The 23,423-nt window shown below is 48.3% G+C and overlaps 2 protein-coding genes across 2 annotated transcripts; one reads left to right on the top strand and one right to left on the bottom strand.

Moving 5' to 3' along the window:
- The first annotated feature begins 280 nt into the window (after window positions 1–280).
- Window positions 281–2,204, top strand: S100A11 (S100 calcium binding protein A11). The gene is made up of 3 exons (XM_040618357.1): window positions 281–413; window positions 1,539–1,676; window positions 1,925–2,204. The coding sequence occupies exons 1-3, from the start codon at window positions 411–413 to the stop codon at window positions 2,066–2,068; spliced, it is 285 nt and encodes a 94-aa protein (XP_040474291.1). The 5' UTR covers window positions 281–410; the 3' UTR covers window positions 2,069–2,204.
- Window positions 2,205–2,714: 510 nt separating this feature from the next.
- COPA (COPI coat complex subunit alpha) lies at window positions 2,715–23,396 on the bottom strand. Its single transcript, XM_040618354.1, has 33 exons — window positions 23,280–23,396; window positions 22,982–23,095; window positions 22,410–22,483; window positions 22,007–22,087; window positions 21,635–21,711; window positions 21,131–21,240; window positions 17,209–17,318; window positions 16,516–16,615; window positions 15,794–15,929; window positions 15,266–15,348; window positions 14,544–14,694; window positions 14,060–14,126; window positions 13,867–13,942; window positions 11,737–11,819; window positions 10,614–10,753; window positions 9,622–9,707; window positions 9,093–9,231; window positions 8,579–8,741; window positions 8,332–8,478; window positions 7,869–8,058; window positions 7,649–7,744; window positions 7,192–7,280; window positions 6,842–6,965; window positions 6,457–6,546; window positions 6,257–6,366; window positions 5,999–6,076; window positions 5,734–5,802; window positions 5,375–5,511; window positions 4,580–4,766; window positions 4,385–4,495; window positions 4,000–4,161; window positions 3,705–3,899; window positions 2,715–3,378 (listed from the first exon to the last, which is right to left on the bottom strand). Exons 1-33 carry the CDS (start codon window positions 23,317–23,319, stop codon window positions 3,319–3,321), a joined length of 3,675 nt encoding a protein of 1,224 aa, XP_040474288.1. The 5' UTR covers window positions 23,320–23,396; the 3' UTR covers window positions 2,715–3,318.
- Between the last annotated feature and the right edge of the window lie 27 nt (window positions 23,397–23,423).

The raw sequence follows: 23,423 nt of genomic DNA, 5'->3' as shown, positions 1-23,423 counted from the left end.
GCTGAGGATGCTCCGGGTAGCAGCAAGGCAGCCCCAGGGGGGAACGTAGCGCTGAGCTTGGGGGTGAGATGAAGGGAGCCGTAAAAACCGAGAGGGGAAAAGAGCTCGGAAGGAGAAAATGTGAGTGTAAATAACTGTAAAGAATAAAACTCCGGAGGGAAAGGGATGGAGCCTAAAGGAGGGGCCCGGCGCATTCCTGTGCCTGAGCTGGGGGCCGCAGGCATGTCCAGATCTGCCGTTAGAGCTGACATTGCCCAACGCAGCCCAAGGGGCTGAGTCAGGGCTGGGCGCTGGCTGCACCGGGAAGGGCGGTGGCTGTGGCGTGAGGCTCATAACCGCCCCGGCTGCTGCTGTGCCACATCGCACCGCGGCCCTGCCGAGGACTGAGCCCCCCCCTTCGCACCCCAGCCATGGTGAGTGAGCCGGGACCCCGGGCTGGGGCGGGAGAGGCGGCTCGGTGAGGGCAGGAGGGCGATGGGTTTTCCCGCAAGAGGCCCCAGAGCTGAAGGCGAGAGGCGCTTTGGCACGGGGAAGAGCAGACAGTGCCCAGGGCTGAGCTAAATCTCTGCCAGGGAGGGGGCCCGGGCGCGGGAAGAGGGGTCAGAGCTGGAGAGGGAGGGCAGAGGGTCCCTGCAGGTGTGGGGGACTAGGAGGTGGCATTTGTGTTGTTCCCCTCCTTCCCTCCCCTCCTTTTTCCCACCACTGCTGCTCCCGATGCCCATCATCAGACTGGGGGCTGCAGCTCTGCCTCCCCCACCTCATCCCACCCCCAGCAGCAGGGTAGGGGGATGCAGAGGGGCCAAGGGGCTGAGGACGGAAGCAACTGGACTCCTCAAAAATTAACCATAAAAGGCTGAACTGAGCCTCAGGCAGGGCAGGATGTGGCCAGGAGTCCCCAGGATGCTGAGGTCAGGCAGGGAAGGGTGGACTCCCCCCAGCTCGCCCCTGCCCTGCCCTTCCCCAAAAACCAGAGCCATAGGGAGGGGAAGAGCCCCACACGCCCCCCATATCGCCCTCGCCCCTCTCCAGCCAGCTCGGTCCCTGCTTGCAGCCATCTCCGCTTGCATTTTTCTCTGATGACTCAGGTCTGTCCTCAGCCCAGGCAGGGCAGGGGGAGGGAAAGGGGGGAGGGAAAGGGGGGATGACAGGCTTTTATCTTTCCAGCGAAGCAGCCCCAGCCAAGCCATGCTGGAGAGCGTGGAAAAAACAGGCACAGCGCTGTGGTTGCAGCACAAGCTCTTCACAGTCCAGGACACTGCTCTGATGGGAGCTGACAGCTCCCCGGGGGTTTTCCATGAACCACTCCCCGATCCTCTGGGCCCTTCCTGCACCACAGCGCTGTGCCAAGGCAGCAGAGAAATTAATACCAAGTAAAAATGCAGCTGGACAGGTTTGGCATAAGAAACTCTGAGTAAAGCAACTGCAGGAGGCCCCTCTCAGCCCAGCCTTGCTCCAGAAATAAATCGGGTTGCTCTTCCGCGAGCCCAGGGCTCCCTGCGATGCTCCATGCTCGCCTGAACTTGCTCTTGCTCCTGCAGCCCACAGAGACAGAACGCTGCATCGAGTCCCTGCTGGCCGTCTTCCAGCGGTACGCGGGGCGTGAAGGGGACAGCTGCAAGCTCTCCAAGAGGGAATTCGTGGCTTTCATGAACACCGAGCTGGCTGCCTTCACAAAGGTGAGCAAAATCCCGTCCGGAAGAGCTCCCCGCGGCATGCACTCCAGCCCCTGGGACAGCAATCAACACCTCTGACCCACAGACCAGGGGGTGGGCAATGGGAAAAGCTCGCTCCCACCAGAAGCGAAAGCGTGGCCCGCTTGGATTCTGCCCCCCTCTGCCAGCCCCTCTCCCCCTCACAGCTGCAGTTCCACACGTGGGGCAGTTCCTTCCCTCCAGGCAGACATCGATTCCCATCTCTTTTGCAGAATCAGAAGGACCCCGGCGTCGTGGACAGGATGATGAAGAAACTCGATTTGAATAGCGACGGGCAGCTAGACTTCCAGGAGTTCCTGAACCTCATCGGGGGCATCGCGGTGGCCTGCCACGAGTCCCTGATACTCAAGCCCTAGCCCGGGTTGCTGTGTCTCCTCCACCACTGTCAACATTCCTCAAACAAGACCAATACAAAGCTGGAAGCAGTGCCCTTAAGATAGGGACATACTCATTCTTTGTTTTTATGTGTAAAATAAAAGGTTTAAAATCCTAGTGTAAGGCACGGTTTTATTTCAGCATGGCGAGTGAGGAGAAAGCAGTAGGAAAGTAGTCCAGCCACGGAGGGAGCGGGATCTCTAGGTCCTGCCCTCTGCTTCTCCACTGAAATGAGAACACGTGAGTTCTCAGCCCTGTCACTGCTGGGAACTCCAACCCACCTGGCTTTGGAGACCCTCCAGCCTGTTAAGTACCACGGGAAAAGGTACAGTAACACTAAAGGGTACAACTACACAAGGTAAATGCAAAGACAGGAGCAATTCTATTACGGATAGATTTGAGCACCGGCACCAGCAATTACACGCTAATAATTCACGGAAGCAGCCCCTGCTGGCCTGATAAATTATTTCAGCACTACAGCCTCCATTTTCTGTGAACTTCAAAACCCTCCAAGTCTGGCAGCTTAAGAGTACAAAAGAGAGGGGAGGGGGGGGAAGTGAAAAGAAGAAACTAATTCTAATCTCTCACCTATCTCAGTCAGACCAACTGAGCTACAAAACAGGAAGATCAAGATGGTCAAATTCACTTTATTCACGAGCGAAGCTGATTACTTTGAGCGACGTTGCTAGGACAACAAAACAAAAAGTCAGCACTAGCACTTGAAGGCTGAGCTGCTCTCCCGCCACTTCCGCGGGGAGCAGAGCTGCCCCTGAGCAGGAACAGGCTCTGCACGGCCCCCGGATCCTGACGGGGAGAGCCAGGCTCGGCTCGTCCTGCTGTCCAGGCTGCAGCAGGGTCTTTGAGCAATTCTTCCAGGAGCCTAACACTAAAGGGTCAAAGAGGCAGCTGCCTCTCAAGCAGTTCCTAAGTGCAGCAACAGGGCTCAGCAAGAGCCGCCCTTTACCCTCTGGAAAAGATTTGCCTTGAGACAATAGAAACTTCACATCAGCTGGATCTGGAAACAGAAGCACAAGTTGCTACTACTTGGAAGCACCTAAGAGTCTCACTACAACATTCCGGGGTGGGGAAAAGCAGGTAAGATGCAGCACAGGCATCGCCACGGTGAGGAGGTTAGACTAAAAGCTGGAATGGTGGGAGGTGAGTTTGCACACTGTGCTGTGAAACGGGACCGTTCCCCTCCGAGCTCACACCTCCCCAGGACAGGCACATCCTAGCGGAACTGGAGCGGGCTGATCCGCAGCCCAATGACATCTTTGCCGATCTCTGTCACCTGAGGAATAAAAGGGAGATGATTAAAGCTTAAAACCAACGCAACAGCCCAGCCCTGCGTGCAGCGTTCAGAGCCTAGCCTGTTCTCGAGAACACATGCTGCCGATTGCTGCGATGTCGGTCCCTGAAGGCAGCATTTAACCTACACAGCATTTCACAATTCTCAGACTGCTCCACCTCACGTGCCAAGTCCTCCAATATTCAACTAGAGCCACAACCCATGACAAGCTAGTTTATGGGGAGCACAGGGGAAGGTGCTGAAGGGAATTCTGAAAGGAAACACCACAGGCTAGGAGCGGGCGGTAACAGGCGTCGAGACCCCCTTACTGTAGTGACGCGGCAGATCTGCCCATGGAACTCGGGACAGTAGCAGGCTCCACTGAGTGGACACTTCTCCACGGGTTTGCCACGATAGATGGGTCGGTAAGAGGCAGCACAGATGTCAAAGGGATTGTGCATGTCATAGTTGAGCTGGTAGGTGTCAGTGGGATTCTTCTCACATGCTGACAAGATCTTGCGAGTCTGCAAGAAACAACCACATTGACCAGACGGGCAGCTAGGAAGCAGTCCCAGCAGGGGCTGCCATGGCAGATATTTCTGCCCGTGCACCTCAGGGACATACCTGCTGGGCCACCTCAGGCTTTGGACCCAGCTCCAGCAGCCGACGGGCAAAAGTAGCAGCTGTCTTGAAGTTTTTGAGTTTGAAAAAGAGGTTGAGAGCTGTACGCAGCACCAAGATCATGTGGACGGGCTGCAGGTTGGAGTGGGTGAAATAGGCGGCCATCTGCATTGGACAGAAGGAGGGGAAGTAAGGATACAATCACTACCAACCACGTGAGTAACTGATGCCCTGAAAATGCTGCAAGAAACCCCTCCCAGGTAACCACTGCCACACCTGCTTTAAAGAAGGAAATGGCAGAATTCAGGATTCCCAACACCTTTTTAAACCCAAAGGCTACTTCCCCCTTATCCCCCTCATAGTGAAGAAATTCACGGAGCTTCTGTACCTCGCAGATTCGTTTCTGCTGCTCCAGGGTCTCTTTGGGCAGCTTCTTCCGCTCAATCTCCATAGAGAGTCCTACAATATACTCCCGGCAAATGGCTATCAGCTGCTGAGCCTTTCAGAGAGGGAGACAGAGGCAGGCAGTCAGCCTCCTGCCCCATGGCCACGCCAGCAGCAGACGGAAGAGTCTGCCCCTCACCTCGGCAATCTCCTGCTTGTTGTCCACCACCAGCAAGGGCACGCTGAGCAAGATGGAGCGGAACTTCTCCACGGCCTCCTCAAACTTGCCAGCCGTAGTGAGCTGGTAGCACAGCTGCAGGCGCTGGATCAGGTCGTTGAGTTTCAGTCCGACGGCAGGGAGGGCGTTCTTCAAGCCAGCTTCTTTCCTGTGGGGACCAAAGAGGGGTTGGGGGTACAAATGGGACCACTGCAGAGGCCAGCAGGAACACACACACTGTCAGCTCGACTGCCACTTGTCAGAAACGTTTTGACCTAGGGCCATGCTGTTGTTCTCTGCCATTAGCTTAGCACAAAAGACATCCGTGCTTCCATAATGCTGCCACCCACAATGCTCAGCTCTGCAGTAGTGCAGCCTGGGAAAGTCTGGCTCGTTTTTCTACAGTGCCTTCCAGGCACCACTGTAAAAACACACCTGTGGTTCCCTAGATGCCTCAAACCAGCTTTGTGAGAGGCAGAAGCATTAGTGCTAAAAAACACAGCATCCCAACTGCCTCCCCTGGTTTTAATCTCTAAAAAAAAAAAAAAAAAAAACACACACACACATGAAAGCAGTTCTTTAATATCTTTATATCCAACAGCAGGCAGCAGAAAAATCCCAGTAAAGTCAGAACGCTCCCTGTTTATACCCAGCAAAGAGGAAGGCTCCTCCCTTCACAGTGGGAGGGACGTTTCTGGCTACAACTGTCAAGAAGGATCTGGGAGGTATACAACACAAGGAAAAAAGCACAGAAAAGGAGCTAACCCAGTTGCTTACCAGTTGCGATGTGGGTATCCATACATGGTAGGGAGACATGGCAGGGCTTGGTAGGTCGTACGGCCACGGGCATAGGTCTGCAGGAACAGCTGCTTGTAGGGACCGAAGTTTGTTACTCCTACCTGGTCATGGAGGAGCTGAAAGAGAAGCATTGATCTGCTGAGTAAAAGATGTCCAGGGCTGTACAAAAGCCACACAGCTATCACTCGGGTTCACAGCACCTCTTATTTTATACTCAGAGAAAACAATGCACAAAATGATTCACAAAAGGACACAAAATGAAGCTTCAGACTAGATCAGAGATAAAAATACATGGGGACAAAGGGGCCTGTTCCCTAGAAACTCCAGGGGAAACTTACTCTCATTGCTGTCTCAAAGGAGCCTGCCAGAATGTGGTCAACAGGAAGCTGAGAATTGTTACACCACACCTACAAGAACAGAAGGGAAACATACACAAGAGGAACTGTGTACGTGCACACATCTGTCTTACCTACTCTCATCACCCCTAACTCCCCCTTAAGTTCCTACTTTGTGCTCATAGATCAGTGCTAACAAGGACTGAACCCAAAAGAAGCAGCGGCAAAGCAGAAAGCTTCTGAGAAAGGCAAAGACTTGTGCCATTACCTGAGCTGGGCTGGTGCCCTTGGTGGGTGGCACAAAGAATCCATCCTCTGCTGTTCCTGCAGGACCTGCAGGAACATCCTGGGGGAACACACAGCACTACGATTAGTGTGGAAGTTTCTAGCACCCAAATGAAATCAGAGCTGGCCACAGCTGTCGTGACCAAGTCTCCGAAGAAGCCCAGAACACATTTCCACCATCACCACAAGCTGTCATTGCCTTCCCAAGTAACTACACTGGACTACTTAAGAAGCCTCCTACCAGTTCAGGGGGAAGATCCAAATCTTCTTCAACTTCCCATCCACCTCCTTCTTCCTGTCCTTTACCTAGTCCTTCCTCTCCAAAGCCCTCTCCAGCATCCACAAAGCCATCTGCATGGAGGCAGCAGGGGGGAAATAGTCAGAGCTCTTACACAGGCACACACTTACACTTCTGCAAGAAAAACTCACAGATTCACCCACCTTCATCCAGCTGCAACTCTGCATCTTCTCCCCAGCCTTCGGTGCCAACAGTGTCGATATCAATATCAGCAGCCAAGGCACCCCCCTTGCCTGCAAAAAGGGCAGGATCCTTCATTTATTCACCTCTGAGCAGGTCAGGTGTTAAGCGAAGAATGATATCAAGCCAGCACCCTCCCCTCCCATTGTCAAGTCCCATCCTGTGCTAGAAGGCCAAAGATCTGAAAGATCTGCCAAAGGTGGTGTAAATCCCAAGCTGGATTCCAACTAACTGCTACTAACACACAACAGCTCTGAGATTAACGGCAACAGTTCAGGAGCCACGGAAACAAGTATCTCCATTCTGCATATCCCAGCTTAATGCAACTTTCCAGGCACAAAGCAATACCTTTGCTAGCAATGGTTCCTTCGAAGAACCCCTTGGAGACAGTCAGCAAGGGCCAGTTGGTATCCAGAGGCATGACGGGAGCAGGAGGCTGCAGCAGCTTTGCATTGTGATCAATTTCTGGGACCTGAGCAGAAAACAAAGGCCACATAAGGACAACGCCATTCTTTGACCTACTACCTCCAAGCAGCACAGACAGTCTCAAGGCTGATAAGCAGCGACTGGAACGGAGCTGGTTCCTCCCTGCCAGAAAGGAGCTGCCTAGCCAGTCACACTAACACCAGATCCCACTGTCACCTTCTTCCCAAACTATAATACTTCCCACTTCAGGAAGCATTGGTCAGTTCGCTAACCGTTTCCTTTTCAGGATCAAATGTTTCCTTCAGGCTTTCAGCTTCCTCATCCAGACCATGAGTTGCAGCCGTGAGATAGGCCAGGGACTCTGAAATGAGATGTAACGAACATAAGCGCAGGTTCTTCGTTGCCTAGAAAAAGAAAACTTTACACACCAGCACACACGGCCACACTGTCACAAAGGAAAGACAAGCAGTATCTCAAGGTGTAGAATCACACCTTTAGGGTGTCACTGGATTTAGGACTAGAATGCGCAGGCAACGACACATTTGAATATGCTCTACAGTTGATCCAGGTCTCCTAGGCAGTATTCTAGCTCTTGGGTTACTTTCTGCTCATCTGACTCAGTTTCTTAGGTAAGGGATTACACGGATCTGCTTCCAAAAGTTCCTGTTCACCTCAACAACCTCTCTAGCTTCTCTCCACAGGGACGTATGTTAGTCTGATATTACTCACTTTGCCCACAGTTCTTCAGGATCCTCACTCTCTCTGCCACGTCTCCTAGATACAAGGCATTCTGGTAGTGGCCACTCATATCTTTACGGATCTCAGCTAAACCAGAAGAAAAAAAGTAGATAGCTTTGCTGTTCTTGGCCCCCAAGCCACTCATTCCCTCTGGGAATGACACTCAGATCCTCTTAACCTCATTCTTCTTTGCCACCACCCTGGCACTCACCTATCTTCATCATCTTCCGAAGCTTCTCCAGGTTGCCAGTGATGAGATAGAGGAAGGAGAGCCTATCGAAGTTCTTGGTGCGCTGGTAGCACATCTCCACAATCTGGTGATTGCCCTGCAGCAGTGCCACTTCTCCCAGTTTCTCCCAGCAATTCTTGTCATCCAGAGCTTTGGCTGCTTCCAGAGCAATCTAACAGGGAACCGAGATGGTTACAAAGGCTTTGCAGAAAGCAGTTTTCTCTGCAGGCTTCTGTTGATAATGCCAGTGATGGAAAACATGGGATCACAAGGATCGCTGCACTAAATCACGGCCCCAGCTGAAGGCCTGCACCTCAGGTTGCTGTCATCCTCAGCTCTATCACTCCCAACTAATACTTCTTCCCAATCCTCCTCCTCCTGGCAACAGAAAGGAAGCGATGCCCCAGAGGACGTGCCTTTCTCACAGCACCACCCGCCACCTCACCTCAATGTTGCCACACTCCAGTGCCAGGCTGAAACGGGTCTTCTCATCCTTGACAAAGTGCAGGGCCACCTCTGGGTAGCCCTTCTTCTGCAGGTAGGCAATGATGGACTGGCCCACAAGCTTAGCATTCCTCACCATGTGCAGCACCTGCAAAGAAAAGGCCCAGGCATTCGAGCTGCCAAAAGGTCCCTTTTTTACCCTCAGGTACACATCAAGGAGGAGTGCAGGGTTTCTCCCGTCTCCTCACCTCATCATACTTTCTGTTGATCAATGCCAGCTTGAATTTGAATTCGGTGGGATCAATGGTGAGGACCCTGGGGCGGCACTCTCTGTCCAGGCAGTACACGTTGTTCCCCTTCACACGGGTAACGTAGATGGGCAGGTCCAGGGTACGGATAATTCCATGATCCCTATGCCGACACACAGCACACACGTGACAAGTGCCAACACAACGCATCTGTATGACTACGTTCCCTGTCTCAAAGGAGGCTCAACACTCTGCATGTTACTTCAACCCATATTATAAAAGCAAGCCCCAACCAGATGAACACCGCAGCCATCCAGCCCAGTGATGAAATGCCAGTGCGCAGGGTAAGCAGCCAAACACAAGTATTTAGCTCTAGCTGTCTTTGGGTACATCCACGCTGTAATAAAAGTGTCGTTTCACAAAAACCAGCTTTGGTGTCTGCCAAAGAAAAACCTGTGGCAGTCTGCACAAGGCCTGCCAGCTCAAGGACTCGGCACACGACCCCCAGACTTACCCTGTGGTGACAGCATATTTGATGTGATTGCTGGTGGTATAGATGAAAACACCACTTTCATCCCAGGCACCGCTCTTAACACGGATGTTTTCATGGATGTTACACAGCGATTCCAGCTTTCTGTTGCAAATCATGATGGCTGGAGGGGAAAGACGAAAGAAGTAAGGTTAGGGAACCCTCTACTGTTAAACGTCTGCCTCTGAACTATGTGCTTCTCTCTTCCATAGTCCCAGTAACAGGAACTATATTGTGTCAGACACTAAGTGGATGATGGCAACCACAAGTAAACTGTCACCATCTGCCTTTGCTTTATGAAAGATCAGCTGGATCATTCTGAGGAGTACAAGAAACCCTCTGTTTCACAAGCTTACAGAAAGGTTTCTGCTGGAGAGACGAAGCGGCAGGACCCACACTGTGAGTGTCATCAGCCGCAGAATGGTTTCTCTAGCAGAGACTCTGCTTCCCAACCAAGGAAGGAGCTAGTGTGCACCAGGATCCAGGAGAAACGCTGCACCCCGCCGATGCTTACCGTGCTTAGCAAGCAGAGCTACGTGGGACATGTCAGCCGACCAGATGACGTATTTCACCTTGGAGATCTTCACCGAAGCCAGAGTTCTGGCAAAGGACAGTGATGACATCAGAGGTGAACAACACCCCTTCACAGCAAGCTCTGTATGTTAACTACCCGTGCCCAATAGCCCCAACCCAATTTACAGATGCTCTGAAGCCCCTTTTTGCCATTCTAGACTATAAAATCATAAGGTAGAACTGAGTGACTCTGCAGCCCCGTGCAGCAAAACAAACCTCTCTCCATACCTGTGCAATAACAAATGCATCTGAGTGACAACTGACTTCCAAACCTAGAGACCTGAGGGGCTTTTAGGGGTAGGTTTAACAGAACGAGGGAAATAAGGTCTTCCCAAGCAACATCTGCATTGTTTAATTCGCTTGTAATTTTCCCAACAATACTAGAAAGACAAAGGCATACAAATTAGGAAACGAGGCAAATTCTGGGACATACGCAATCAACATACACCGTATCTATTTGCAGATAATCCAGAACCTTCTCAAGCCTACAGAGATGGCCAAAAGCACCAACTCCTTGCCCGTTTCTTTGTGGCTAGCAACACATATACCAGCACAAACATGCTGCCAAAAGAGCATTTTGAGCCGATATAAAACCTAAGGGACAAGACATCAGACAAGCTTAGCTTGATTGAGTTTGGGTTTTTTGATTTCTCTTCACTTTTATAGCCCCCGATTCTGTAGTCACAGGATTTACAAGGGTATGGCACACATCTCCCTGTGATCAATGGCACCATGCCTGCAGCATAAATTGCACCTTGGCTATGTTTACATTCTGCTCTTCGTAACAGTTGTTAGCCGTGGTTTGGATCAATCTGACGCAGCCTGCAGCTGATGCTAAATTCTGGAGTGCATTAATAGCTATTACTTGTCCCCAGAGGGCATACGCCAGCAGGATTACGATATTAAAACTTTTCCCAGCAGACTGGATCTTACCGCTTCTGCTGCACGTCAAAGAGGGTGATGGAGTCTGCATCTCTCAGTAACAGGTTCCCCGTGCCAGCATAGAAAATCTCATCACAGTTCGGCACCTGCACCTTCTTCGTGATCTCATTCTTCAGGTTTTTGATTAGGATCTGCCATTTGGTGTGAGGAAATGTAACAGCACAGGGCCAGTTAGGTAGATTCCACAAAGGAATTCAGGATTATTTTAACTCAGATTTTTTGTATAGCTGAACCCGAGTGACAAGAGGCCAAAATAAGAGACGCAGCCTTGCTAATGGCAGGATCAGACATCATCCTGCTAGAAAACCCAACCACAAGTTTGCCAGGTGCAGACAGAGTGTATGCTTTCTTTTCAGCCCCACTGCCGTCATTACTAGCTGGCTGATACAGTTTGCAAGTTCTCTCTACAATGAGCATACGAACAAAGTAAATATTAGGGAGAAGTGAGAGAGAACACAGTGTAGATAGAAAAAGGAAATGAGGAAGTTGAGAGGGGAGAACGGCAAGTGGAGAAGGGGAAGGCAGGGAGAAGTAACACAATACCCATGAAATAAACTTGAAACTACTAAGCCAAAAAACACTGTGAATTTAAAAAAACAAAAATAAATAAATTACAATACCCTGCATGGGACAAAGAGCAAGACTTAATTTCCCTTCACATGAAATGAATCCAAGCAGGGAAAACTTTCCGTGACTGTCTTTCCTCCTCCTTTCCCCTACTGCACTCCACAAGTGAGAACAAAGAGCTTTATTAAAAATGTAACCTGTATTTTCACCATTTCCCCATTACTTGCATGCTGTGAAAGCAACCTGGGTGGTTCCACAGTCCTGTTCCAGCCCGTTTTCATTCCTGAACTCACCTGCTGTAGCAGGCTTCCAGCCGCTGAGCTGAGACTTGCCGTTAAAAGTTAAATAACATTTCAACTCATTACATTTCCACTGTATTATATTTCTTTGTGTACGTCTGCAGCCCACTCTCTACCGACAAAGCTTTGCCAGTCTACTTGGATCTCCAATAATTCCGTTAACCCAACCTCCCCGCTTTCCATCTGCATGCTTCCAAATGGCAGCATACCCCGTTAAAAAGATGACCCTATTAAGCTTGTCCCCTTACCGAGTGCATGCGATCCAGGACTGCAAAGCGGTTACGAGCTACCCACACAGCTGTGAGCCCGGAGGAGCGTTTCCCTTCAGGGGCTAGGAAGAGCAAAACGCAGGCAGTGAATAAAACCTCTGGCAGGCTCTTACGGCAACACATTAGTCAGTCTTGTTTGATCCCATCTTGGCTGTTGGAGCTGCTTCCTACTCGTTCATGTTTAACCTGAGGCTATGCACAAGACTCGTTTCCTCCCCCCATGTCCTTTCAGATCTCAGCGTGGCCAGCGCCAGCCCTTCTCTCCAGCCAAGGCACAAGTGGCTGGCTGGAACGCCAGTGCCACTGCTTGGCGCTGAAGCGGGCCATCCTGGGCGACAGCACCGTCTGTCAAGCTAACGAGCAGAGCCTTGCTGGCCAAACGAACCGAGCAGCGAGGGTCCCGGCTTCAATGTAAGCCCCCCTTCTCTCTCCCCCCTGTAAACCAATATAACGAGCTGGAGGAGAAAGGCTGCGCTCTCCCCAGCACGCAGCTGTTCTCCCAGTTCTAAAATGCTAATACAAACACAGCGTGTCAGACAGCACAGAAAGAACAGTGCTGCAGGATGGGCTTCGGATGTGGAGAAGGCTTTTTGCAGCAGCAGAAGGGAACAGAGAAATGAAGAGACAGAGCGGCTGCTGTTTTGGTAAAATAAAATCTTCTTTAGTTCTCAGCCTGTTCTCGCCAGTCCCGCTGCTCAACACGAGCGTTTTTGGAGACACACACACTACACCAAGCATAGAGCCATCTGCGGCAGATTTACATCCTGACAAATGGTGACTTAAACACAACTGCCTCACCCCTCAGCCCTCATTTACTACCCAACACAAGAAAGACTTGTCTGAATTCAAATCCTTGCTCCACTCAGGGTTTTCCAATGGCAACTCCACCTGTTTTTCTGAATGCCCAAAACTCGGCATTTTTACTGGCTTGAAGCCTTTATCACTGACTGTAGATCAGGCAAAAAACGTTTGAAATATATTACCCAGAAGACTGTTAAAGAGTGATAAGAAAGCTTAGCTTCCTGGTCAGGTAAATAATCTGAAGGACATGAGGACGACGATTCCAAGGCACCTCTTAAATACCTACAATATAGCCCTGGGAAATCATCAGAAGGTTGCATGCCTAGCAGCTAGCTGGAGAAGATACTTATCAACCAGTAGAATTTTACACTATTCTTGAAAATGCACTAGAAGTGCATGGTTTTCCTGAAACCTTGACATTCCTTCCTCTGGAAGAAGAATATCCTCTTTCCTCACTTAAAACAGTTAAAAGCTGGGTGCCCCCACACAAGTCAGCTTTAAACATTTCAGTCAAACTAAGTATTTGAAACATATTCCGTAACATTTAATCTAAATAGAGTTACTAAAAAACTCCCTTTCTCCTCCTCTCTTCTAATACACATGCTGACTGTACTCAGCAAAGAAATCCTCCCTTCATTAGACCCACAGAAATCAATAAATCTATGAACAAGTGAGCTGGATTCCAGAATAACTCATTCATCACTCCCACTCATTTTAAAATCTTTACTGCCGTGACGACAGAGGCAGGAGGAACCAGCTGGAGTTTCAGATCCCAAATGAAATTCATAGTTGGGAGAAAGGAAAAAAAAATAATTCTAAATCATCTTTTGACTTGTAAATTGCACAAAACTGATCTGGAATTTGCCGAGAGGAAGAATGACTACTGGCACCCTGGCATTGTCACTTTTACAGCCACTTTTCAGAGTATAAAACCTCTTAGAACCAAACATATCTGGTTAAAATCCATCTCTGTTGACAAGCCAGGAAGGCTGCCTGCTGCGTCAAAAGGGAAAACAGAAAGTTTCTAATAACGAAATTATAAAATATATATTTGTAGCAGTAAAAGTTTGGGATGAACATGAATTTTTCAAGTCAGTGTAGTGTGATATAGTGAGCAGGAAGCCTGCCAAATGACGTGTGCTGCAGGGGCACTGGGAAACACAGAGAAAGAGTCCAACAAGAGAGGCTTAGAGAAATGAAGCTTTTTTATATGTAACACAAACATACACACAGTTGGAGAGTGGGGGAGGGGACAGCTACACAGCAGCAAACACTCGCAAGGATTAATGTGAAATAAGAAGTGCCTACCATCCGGATTCTGGGAGTCTGCATCCTTGGGAATGGTGTATAGGTCGTAAGTACTGTTCTCTAAGTTGCTGGCTCTCTGCAGAGAAGGGGGAAAAACCCATTTTGAGATAGGATTTCACAGAACCAACGTTCACAACCTTGAGGAAAGTTTTTTAGCACATTATGTGCTAAGAAATCAGCAGAACTGACTTACTGTGCAGAGAAGGACAGCGTTCTCAGCTGGGTTGTATGACATATTGAACACAGGGAACTTGGAACCACTGAGAAAAAGTCATGGAGGAAGGAGAAAATTAGAGCGGACCAAGGCTATTTCTACCAAAAGTCATCTTCTGATAAATGCTTTTTCTGAAATATATTGACTACCAGAAAATTTAATTAATTTCCTGAATCAAAACAGCTTGGAAACACTGTAAGAACATCAGTGTTTCATAAATGAAAGAGCTGCCATTTCAGTTTGAAACGTAAAACTAATTAAAAAAAACCTTTCTATCTATGCACAGATAAAAACTGACCCCCAAAAACTTCTTGTAGGCTTCCTGAGTTCATCTGACAGAAAAGTCAACTGAAACTGAGGTTATGTGACCACAACAACACGATATATCTGTAAGCGAGAAACTACTAAGGGATTCAGGATACTGGCAACGCCTCTTGTAAGGTGACGAGCACCCATCTCCTACCTTCGCAGCTGCATGACGGCGACGTCTTTTGAACTGTTGAAATCAAGCTGGCGGAGAAAACGGTCCTTCACATAATACAGCATGTTGCCATGCACAGCATACGCAGGCCTCTCACGCTCCAGTTTGAACACAATCATTCCACCGTCGTGGCCTGAGAAAAAGCACACGAGAACTCAAACATGGGAAGGAAATCCTGTGGGTTTTCCTCATTAAGAAGATGATATTACCGAACCCTTCAAACCAAGAGCCAACAAAACTCATAACCAGTGACTGCCAGCCCTACCTGCTACTCCTCGGCCTGACCGAATTAAGTGATTCCACTTCTTTCCTAAGGGCTCACACCCCCCGCTCTGGGTTTCCTAATAAATCTAAGCTCTGACACTCTTCTAGAAATATTTTGCTTCACTCTCACGCGTTTCTGTAAGTATTAATACTCCAGCGTGGGTTCCCCTAGGATCTGCCCCATCCCTTCAGCCGTAGAGCATTTAGCTACTTAATGCAGAGGCTATCTTCTTCTAGCTTTGAACTAGAGCTGATACAATGTGATTGTGTTCCACTAAAGGATCTTTTCCCTATGATACATTCAATAAAAGCATCTGCACTTCAGTGTGTTCTGCAAAGTGTGCTAAAAAAAGGCAAATCCTATACGGATTTCTATACGGAATACATTTTCTCTTCAAAGCAACCTGCCAGACACCAAGTAGGCGTTGGGTTTTTTTTACCTGCAGCAAAGAGGTTGAGGTTGGGATGAGCAGCCAATACCCAAAAGCGATCATGATCACGCCGAAAGGTCTGGACTCCCGTGCTAAACACGCAACAGAATGAATAAGGAATATAAACTAAATGGAAACCTTGGTGCAAACTTCAGTTCTCAAAACGAAGACCCTAAGCTTTGCCATAGAGACTATCCCTAGCATTCAGCAAAAAGAATCCACTGAGAGTTCAAAACACTGTATTCAAAGCCTTCTGTCAAATAATATATTCTCATTTAACATATTTTCAGCAGCAGCATCACTAGACAAGTCAGCCCTCTCCCACTGGCTTTCAGACAATTACAAGCCTTGCTCTTAACATGTCTCAAAGGGACAGAAAATGTGAAATACATGACTTCTCGCTCACAAGTTTTCAAACACTAGCACTGATGTTTTAAGAACTGCGAGTGTTCAGTTTCTCTAAGAATAACTGTAGGTCTTTCATACGTGTAAGAACTGTCATAATAAGATTGAGTCAGATGCCTGACACGCACTAACCGTTTAGACATATCCCAGACACGGATGCTCTTGTCTTCTGAATTGCTGAGGATTAGTTCCTGCCGTGGGTGAAAGACAGCGCACGAGACGTTGTTGTAATGCCCTCGGCAAGTGTCAACCTCCCAGGCCTTTGATTCTAACCAGAAGTGGAAAAGAATGAGGAAAATAATGCTTAAACAGGTTAAACTCTGCCACAGCAGAAGTACAGCAAGCACTTCATTATAAAGCAAACTGCATCAGCCACTAGTTACTACACCATTCTCTGCCATTTTCATTTATGATCTCTCTCTAACCACTAGCACAGCCCACCCGAGAGAGGCAGCTAGGCCAGATTACTAAAGAGCTGCTAAGAATTGTATATAGTTGAGCTGGACTGAGCTGACAAAAGCACAACCATCCCCAACAGAGGGCTTCTAGCTTTCAAGTCATCTCCCTTTCTTATTCCATCGGTGCATATTCAAAAAAACTTCAGAGTCAAGTTTTTCTACTCCTACAAGCTTCTGCTCAGCAATGTGTACATACCAAAAGAAGCGTTTGCCAGAGAACTGAGCTCTCCTCAAATTGCAAAAGCCAATGTTGCTTGGGATTATTCACCACTCTACTATACAGACATGTTTGCAAAGTGTAAATTACCTCCAAGGTTCAGCCTACAGATGTCCAAACATAAATTTCAACTCTTAACTCCCTTCTCCCTGTGGGCTCCCCCTAGAGAATGCTCTTACCATTCATCCGCCAGATCTTCACCTGCCGATCATCAGCTCCCGACACAATAAGTGGCATTGTAGGGTGGAAGGCGGCCCAGTTCACCCCACGATCATGGCCCTACAGGCAAAAAAAGAAAACAGTCACTTGAAGCAGTTTGGTGGCTGAACGGAACGAGCAAAGGAAGGACGAAGCAACAGAGACCGCAGGCAGGCTTGCCAAGACACAGCTTTCCCTGTTTTTATACACCATGCTGCTCGTACCAGACGCTTACAGATAGTAAGATTATAGATGCCCACAATAACAAGCCTTGCGGATGCTGTTCTTCACCAGTAGAGCAAAGCTGAAGCTCAGCAGCAGAGCAGCGCTGCTTCCCAGCTTTAACAAGCTGCTGCAGAAGGCTGTCTCTACCATAATCTCCTCTGTTGCTTCCAGTAACACAAGGTAATAACATCTGCTATTTAACTGAGCTTTTGGCTGTACAGAGAAAACCATCTTTGTTTGGTTACAGTGCAAACATCTCCAGATTTTAAACTCCAGAAAAAGTTATGCCATAATCTACAAGGGCATATAACTCCATAGAGCAGAGTCAGGTGTTTCAACTCTTTATTGCTCTGCTATTTTTCCGGGGGTTTAGAGGATCATTTACACCACAGAGGTTTCATTAAATAAATCTGAAAAGACTGTACAGCACACACACGTTGACTCTGTACCTCAAGAACGTGCTTCACAACCGCATCTGTTGTCCCGAACAAATCCACCCCCGTTATTCCCCTGACATCCGATTCCACAGCTCCAGGGGACAGGTTCTTCTTCCTTAGGCCTTGTGGAACAAAGAGGAAGGAGAAGCAGGGGTGGAGGAAGCAAAAATTGTATTATCAAGACAATGTTTCTAATTTAACAAGTGGAGCACTCTCCTGTGCTGTTTACACACATCTTCAGATGAGAACTGGAAAGAGAGCGAGGAACACCCAGGACTCCCTTCCACTTCCTCCAAATGCACGAGCTCAGATGAGACACACCAAAAGGAAAGTCTGCAATGCAGCAAATCATAGGAAGGATCGCCTCACAGACAGCAGCACCTCAGCAAAGAAGGACTGACACATTCCCATTTCTCCCCCTCTCACCCCTCAGCTAATCTGAGCTTGCACCTTTCAGGGGGCTTCCACCCACACTGCTCTGATGACCTCTTGGTTATGGATTCGGACAAACTGCCCCGACAAAATATTTTCAGGACCTAAAATGATACCTCTGCTATCCTTCACTAAAACCCAACAGAACACAGTAAAGAAACTGAGAATCAAAAATAGCTCCTCCTCCAGCAGTGCACAAGGAAAAGACTGCACATATAACACTCCAAAACACGCTTTTCTATTTAAAAGTACTTGGCCCAATGATGCTATCATGAAATTTAGCAAGAATAAGAAAAAAAACATCTCAGATGAAAGTAGAATTGCACTGGTATGGATGCCAGCAGAGAAGGAAGTATAAGAAGAAAACAAACAATACTGAAGACAAAAATTATTTTCTTGCTGCAATTCTGATTCCCAAATTCCTCATGGATTAACAGCCCAATAACCTCTCTGGCAAAGTTAGTCTAATGAAACCAACGCGTTAAGCAGCGTCTCAGAGCAAAGCACAAATGCTCTGAGTAAGGTGCACATAGGTGCACAAGGTGAAGGACCCGAATGGCTGAGTAGATACTTCTAACGAAGTACCCCAGAAAGGAGGGATAAAGCATATAACCCAAGAAAGATGAGCGAAGAAACATTTTCTCTTCTTTTGGAAGAGAAAATACTTGAGCCTTTGACAAGCCAGTGAAACAGGACTGGGAGACAAGTGGAAAATTTCTGGCGCAACTGCACAAATCGAGAGGGAAGGCAGGACACTCACAGAACACACCAGCCTCCTGTGTTGCTCTGGGGAGGGAGCAGGGCCAGAAAAGGGACTTGTAGCAGAAAGGCAGATATTAGGCATTCTGAGGACAGCTGTTAAAAAAAAAACATCCCAAACCTGAAAAGGAGACTCAGCTCAACATGCACACGAGCACTCAGGAGAACAGATATTAAAATAACCAGAGTAAAAGGGCAACATGCTAACTGTGAATAACAAGTTGCAAATTAGGAGAGAAGGAAGATGACAGACGGTCCTTTGAAAATTCTTTTGCTCTACTCTCTCCTTCAATGGAAACTAAAGATGGCTCTTGGGTACAGACTCTTTCATTGCTCGGCTCGAGTTCCTTCCTGTCCCTGTAATCCATCCACGTTCAGTGAGCAATTAGAGAACCCCAGTGGAAGCTGAAGTTGTACCAAAGGTTTTGCCAGCCACCAACAGACATCCACTGAGGGTGCTCAGGGAGAGACAGTCCAGGTCCTACAGACGCTATCGGGGCGCTCTCAGCTCAAGTCCTCCCAGTCCCAGGGCTTCCCAGCACTGCCAGCCCAAACCCTCAGCTGATCCTCTCTTAAGCTGGTCACGCAGATGGACTAAACAGAGCCCTGACAGAATAAAGAAGTTTCCTGCCAAGCATCAGACACTGCCATTTGCCAACCACGAGTAAGGTTAAACAGGAGTTGGTGTGTGATGTTAGAGCACACACAAAAGCACTCTGACCAGGATAGGACCACTAACAACCTCCTCAGGGGTTAATACTTACAAAGAGACAGAGAAAAAGAGAAGATTTTGTCGTTTCTGCAGGTTAATATCAGCATCATGAGCAAAGACTTCATTCCACAGCACAGGTGAATAATCCAACACAAATGTTCATGCATTTTAATATATACAATCAAGCTTATTCTGACTGCATTCACACAGTCTCTCTCAGGACATTAGCATTAACGTTGAGCAAACTTGTTTTGCATCGAACATCCTTTATCAGCAGGTTTCAAACCAAGGAATGCTATCCATATAGGAATTTGGAACAACAGGGCCATCTTCATGCTGGGGTGCCCAGCCTGGGTCACACTCCTCATCCCTCACACTCTCTGCTGAGGCTGACAGTTTGGGGAGGAGGATTTTGGAATGTGACCTTTAAACTCATTTAACTGAGGGCCTCAAAGAACCAGTGCTCATAATCCCAAAACCTGCTGAAAAAAAGTTCCCCCTGATGTCAGCAGAAGCGGCAAGGTAACAGCAGCACTCAGAAATTAAGTTAAAGCTCAACATCAAATGATGCACTCTCCAATTAGGATTATGTGCATGACAGACGTCAGACAAAATGGGGAAATAACCCTTCCCAGCAGACTGCTAGAGCCAGAACAGAATCCTGCTAAGGATGTAAGTCATTCTGGGGGAAAACTGGGGGAGCGGAATTGCATTTTGAATCCGTTTCTCATCTCTCTGTAGGTTTTTTCCATGCACTAGTATTCTTGTAGTGTCGTGTCTGACTGGAGCGACAGCTGAGTCAATAATTCAGCATGTCTCTAAAACCCCTCATCACATATCAGCTGAGAAAAAACGTCTGTACTATCTCCAAATCAATTTGGCAGCTGGAACTCTGCTGAGAGAGAGTGTTTGTGGGAGAATGCAGCAGCAAAGCTTACTGGCAGAATAGCTGTTAAACTCCCCAGGCTGGCAGTACAGAGAGGGGGACAGGTTTTAAATAACCAGGATATCCTGTCCCCAGCCCCTACTGTTGACACAGCTGGCCATCTCTGAGCGTGTACCACAAACAACGCAGTGTGCCCAACCAAAACTGCAATGGCGAGAGCGGCAGGTCAGACAAAGTCTGTCTCTAGAACAGTTTATGCTGTAACACCACCGGCACTGCCCCCACCCGCCTTCCACCAGTCTCTTGCCCCCCATCTCATATTTTCTTTATTTCTAGCTTTTTCATTCAGGGATCATATTTCATTCCAGTCACCCTGTGGCCTAGCTGTAACTAAGAAATAGCTAAGATACCGGTGAAGTACTTCAGAGTTTTGACTTGCAGCTCCTGCTTTGATCTTTAGGCCATGCTTCATTTTACGAAACAGACAAGCAGACTGAAATAGATGAAAGAATTCCTAATATCATCTTCCTGTCACCACCCACAACCTAACTCCCTAAAAAAAAAAACCCACCCTAAAAACCCAAAACCCTTTTTGCAACCCAGACCAAAGCCTTTTTATCTTTCTCTCAGAACAAATGACTTCTTGCTGCCTCCAGGAGTTTTTCAAGGGAATACAGGTGATCCAGATATTTCTAAAATCCTCCTACAAGCCTGGCACATCTGCAAAGCTGATCAGCTGACAACACTACGTCCCTTCTGACAGCAATATTCGTTGCCTATATTGGCTCTACAACCAGACTGGGAGATTACGTTGCAGAATCTCCATCTGTAGCGGTTTTTCTGGCTGCACAAAGCTACAGCTCACCTTGCCTACTGTTGCGGAAGACTTGCTCCAAGGAAAAGAGCAGACTGGATGACGCCCAGAGGTCCCTTCCCGCCAACATCCTACAACCTCACTGAAACTGAGGGGAACAGGTTCCCGTCAATAGAGAATTTTTAATTTTCTGCCTGGGGCTGCTGCAATCAACAGGCTACTCTTCCTGCTGTCAGACCTGAACCGCTCTCTCCTGCCTCGCTTGGCTTTCAGCAATTGCAGTTTTGAAGTGGGCTCTGCCACTGGGCACCCCTTGATCTGGGCAGCTCACCAGAAATATCCCAAACGCGCACAGTCTGATCCAAGCTGGCTGACACTACCAGGTCCTCAGAGGGGTGAAACTGGGCACACATCACATAGTGGTTGTGTCCTGTCAGCACACTGCAACAAAAAGGACAGAAAATACCGTTTAAACATAAGATTATAAAATTATAATATTATCAATTTGCATGAACAGTAAGAGGCTCTTATTTGTTCTTACAGACAGCACTCAAGGGTCAACTTTCTGATACCAGTAACTCTGCAGGCTTTGGCACTGACACATTTTAACCTCCACAGATTTTCAACCAAACAACACGTGAATTTATCAATACAAGTCTCGTGGCATCAGAATAAATATGCGAAAGACAAGACTGATGGAAATACTCATAACTGATCAGTTCTCTTTGCCAGTTCTATTCCTTCAACTAAGCATGGCTTCAGCTTGAAAAGAACAGATGAAGACAGCTCACGCACAAATCGTGTAGTTATTTTTTAAAGCAACCGTTGATTTTACCAAACACAAGTTCTGGACTGCCAGTTCCAAACCCGAATGGTCTGGTCATCAGAAGCACTCAGGATCCAAGGATATTCCTAAAAAGAGAAAAGTATTCTGTATATGAAACGTTAGACACCCCAGACATTCCCTCCCAACATGGCATTTTCCAACTGTTCCCAGGAATGACCCTTTGTAAATCTTATTTAAGAACCTGGAGGCAGAATCAATGCCTCTTACACCTCTACAGAAGGCTACCATATCCGGAGCTCACATCAGCAGGTCCAGCCCCATTTCTTTTACAAAAATCGCCATCCAGGGAAGCACAAGCTTCTCTTTCACGCACAAAGGGAGCAGGCAGCCATCACTGGGGTAAGTACGAGAGGAGCTTACATGGTGGAAGAAGGTAGTGCGGATATAATCCAAGTGCCCCAGCAGAGTGAAGAGACAACGGCGCAATTTGTAATTCCAGACCTGAACAACACAGAAGCAGAACAATGATGGTACGTGCCACTGCCTGCTGGATTTTTTTGTATGCACTCTCACATTTCAGTTGACCTACAAGCCCCTCTCTTCCATTTTAAAACGTGTTACTAATGCCAGCTACGACGAAGCTACAACGAGGCTTCACCTCATTGCAGTTAACTCTAACATCCCTAAAACTGGAGAATCACAATTCCAAACCCTATTTGCCTCCCCGCACATTTTTTGCTCATCTTTTAACCGGTTCCTTTGCACATTCCCTTCCCTGGATGATGCCCATTAGAGAACAAGAGCTAAAGGGGTAAAATTTTACCTTTATTTTGTAATCATCACCTCCAGAAACAAACAGAGGCTGCTGTTTGTGGAAATCAATGCCTCGAACAGGTCCTACAAAGAGGAAGAGCAGGTTGGACACAGTAAGGTGGCTGACAGTTGGAGCCGTCCCTTTTACTACTTAAGGACTAGAATTCATGCTCCTTCTCACTCCTGCTGCTATTGATAAATTAAGAGCTTCAAAACAACAATAAAAAGTCACGCAACAGACTGAAAGCCCATTCCCAAACCCATTCCCTTCCATCAAGATGCCTCCAGCAACCCATCACAAACCACCCAGACCCTTCAGATCTTTATTTCCAAATTAATTTTCATTCCAGAAACAAAACTTCTTCCTCACTTTATGCCGGTGCAAGCAGTGTTCAGTGCCAGCAAACTGGCCACAAAAAAAAAACAAAAAAAAAAAAAAACAAAAAACACAGGCTAAAACCGAGAGGCTCAAGTAGAACAAGCAGAGGCCTCAGTAACACGTCAGCAGAGCCTCCCTTTCTCCTCTTGCACCCCAGTGTTCCACCACAACCAGGTCCCAACGCTTCCCACCAGCCCACTGACCATCGTGCTCGTCAAATTTGTCGATGAGGGTGCACATCCGATAATCCCACAGCTGGATGACGCCATTGTGCAGGCTGGTGAGGATCCACGGCCGCTTAGGGTGAAAGCTGAGCCCTGCCGAGGCACAAAGAGACGTGACCGCCAGGCCTCCGCGCACCTGGCAGCCCCGGGGCCCAGAGCGGCCCTGGGGGTCGCCGCCCGCCCGCCCCTCCGCTCAGGAGCCCCCGGGGCGGGTGGGAGCTCCCGCACGGCCTCCCCAGGGGCTCCCAGCTCGCCCCAAGGCCGGGCCCGCCACTACCTTTCACCCGGGCTGACTTAGTCTCAAATTTGGTGAGCATCGCCCTGCGGCCCGGCCCTCAGCACCGGTCCCGGCCCTCCACGTCGGCGCTCCGGAAGTGCCCCCAGCTGACTTCCGCTTCCGCCACACCCCCCGACCATCGAG

Source organism: Falco naumanni, chromosome 20 (genome assembly GCF_017639655.2).
Source record: "Falco naumanni isolate bFalNau1 chromosome 20, bFalNau1.pat, whole genome shotgun sequence".
Classification (NCBI taxonomy): Eukaryota; Metazoa; Chordata; class Aves; order Falconiformes; family Falconidae; genus Falco; species Falco naumanni.
This window is presented reverse-complemented; position numbering and strand designations above follow the sequence as displayed.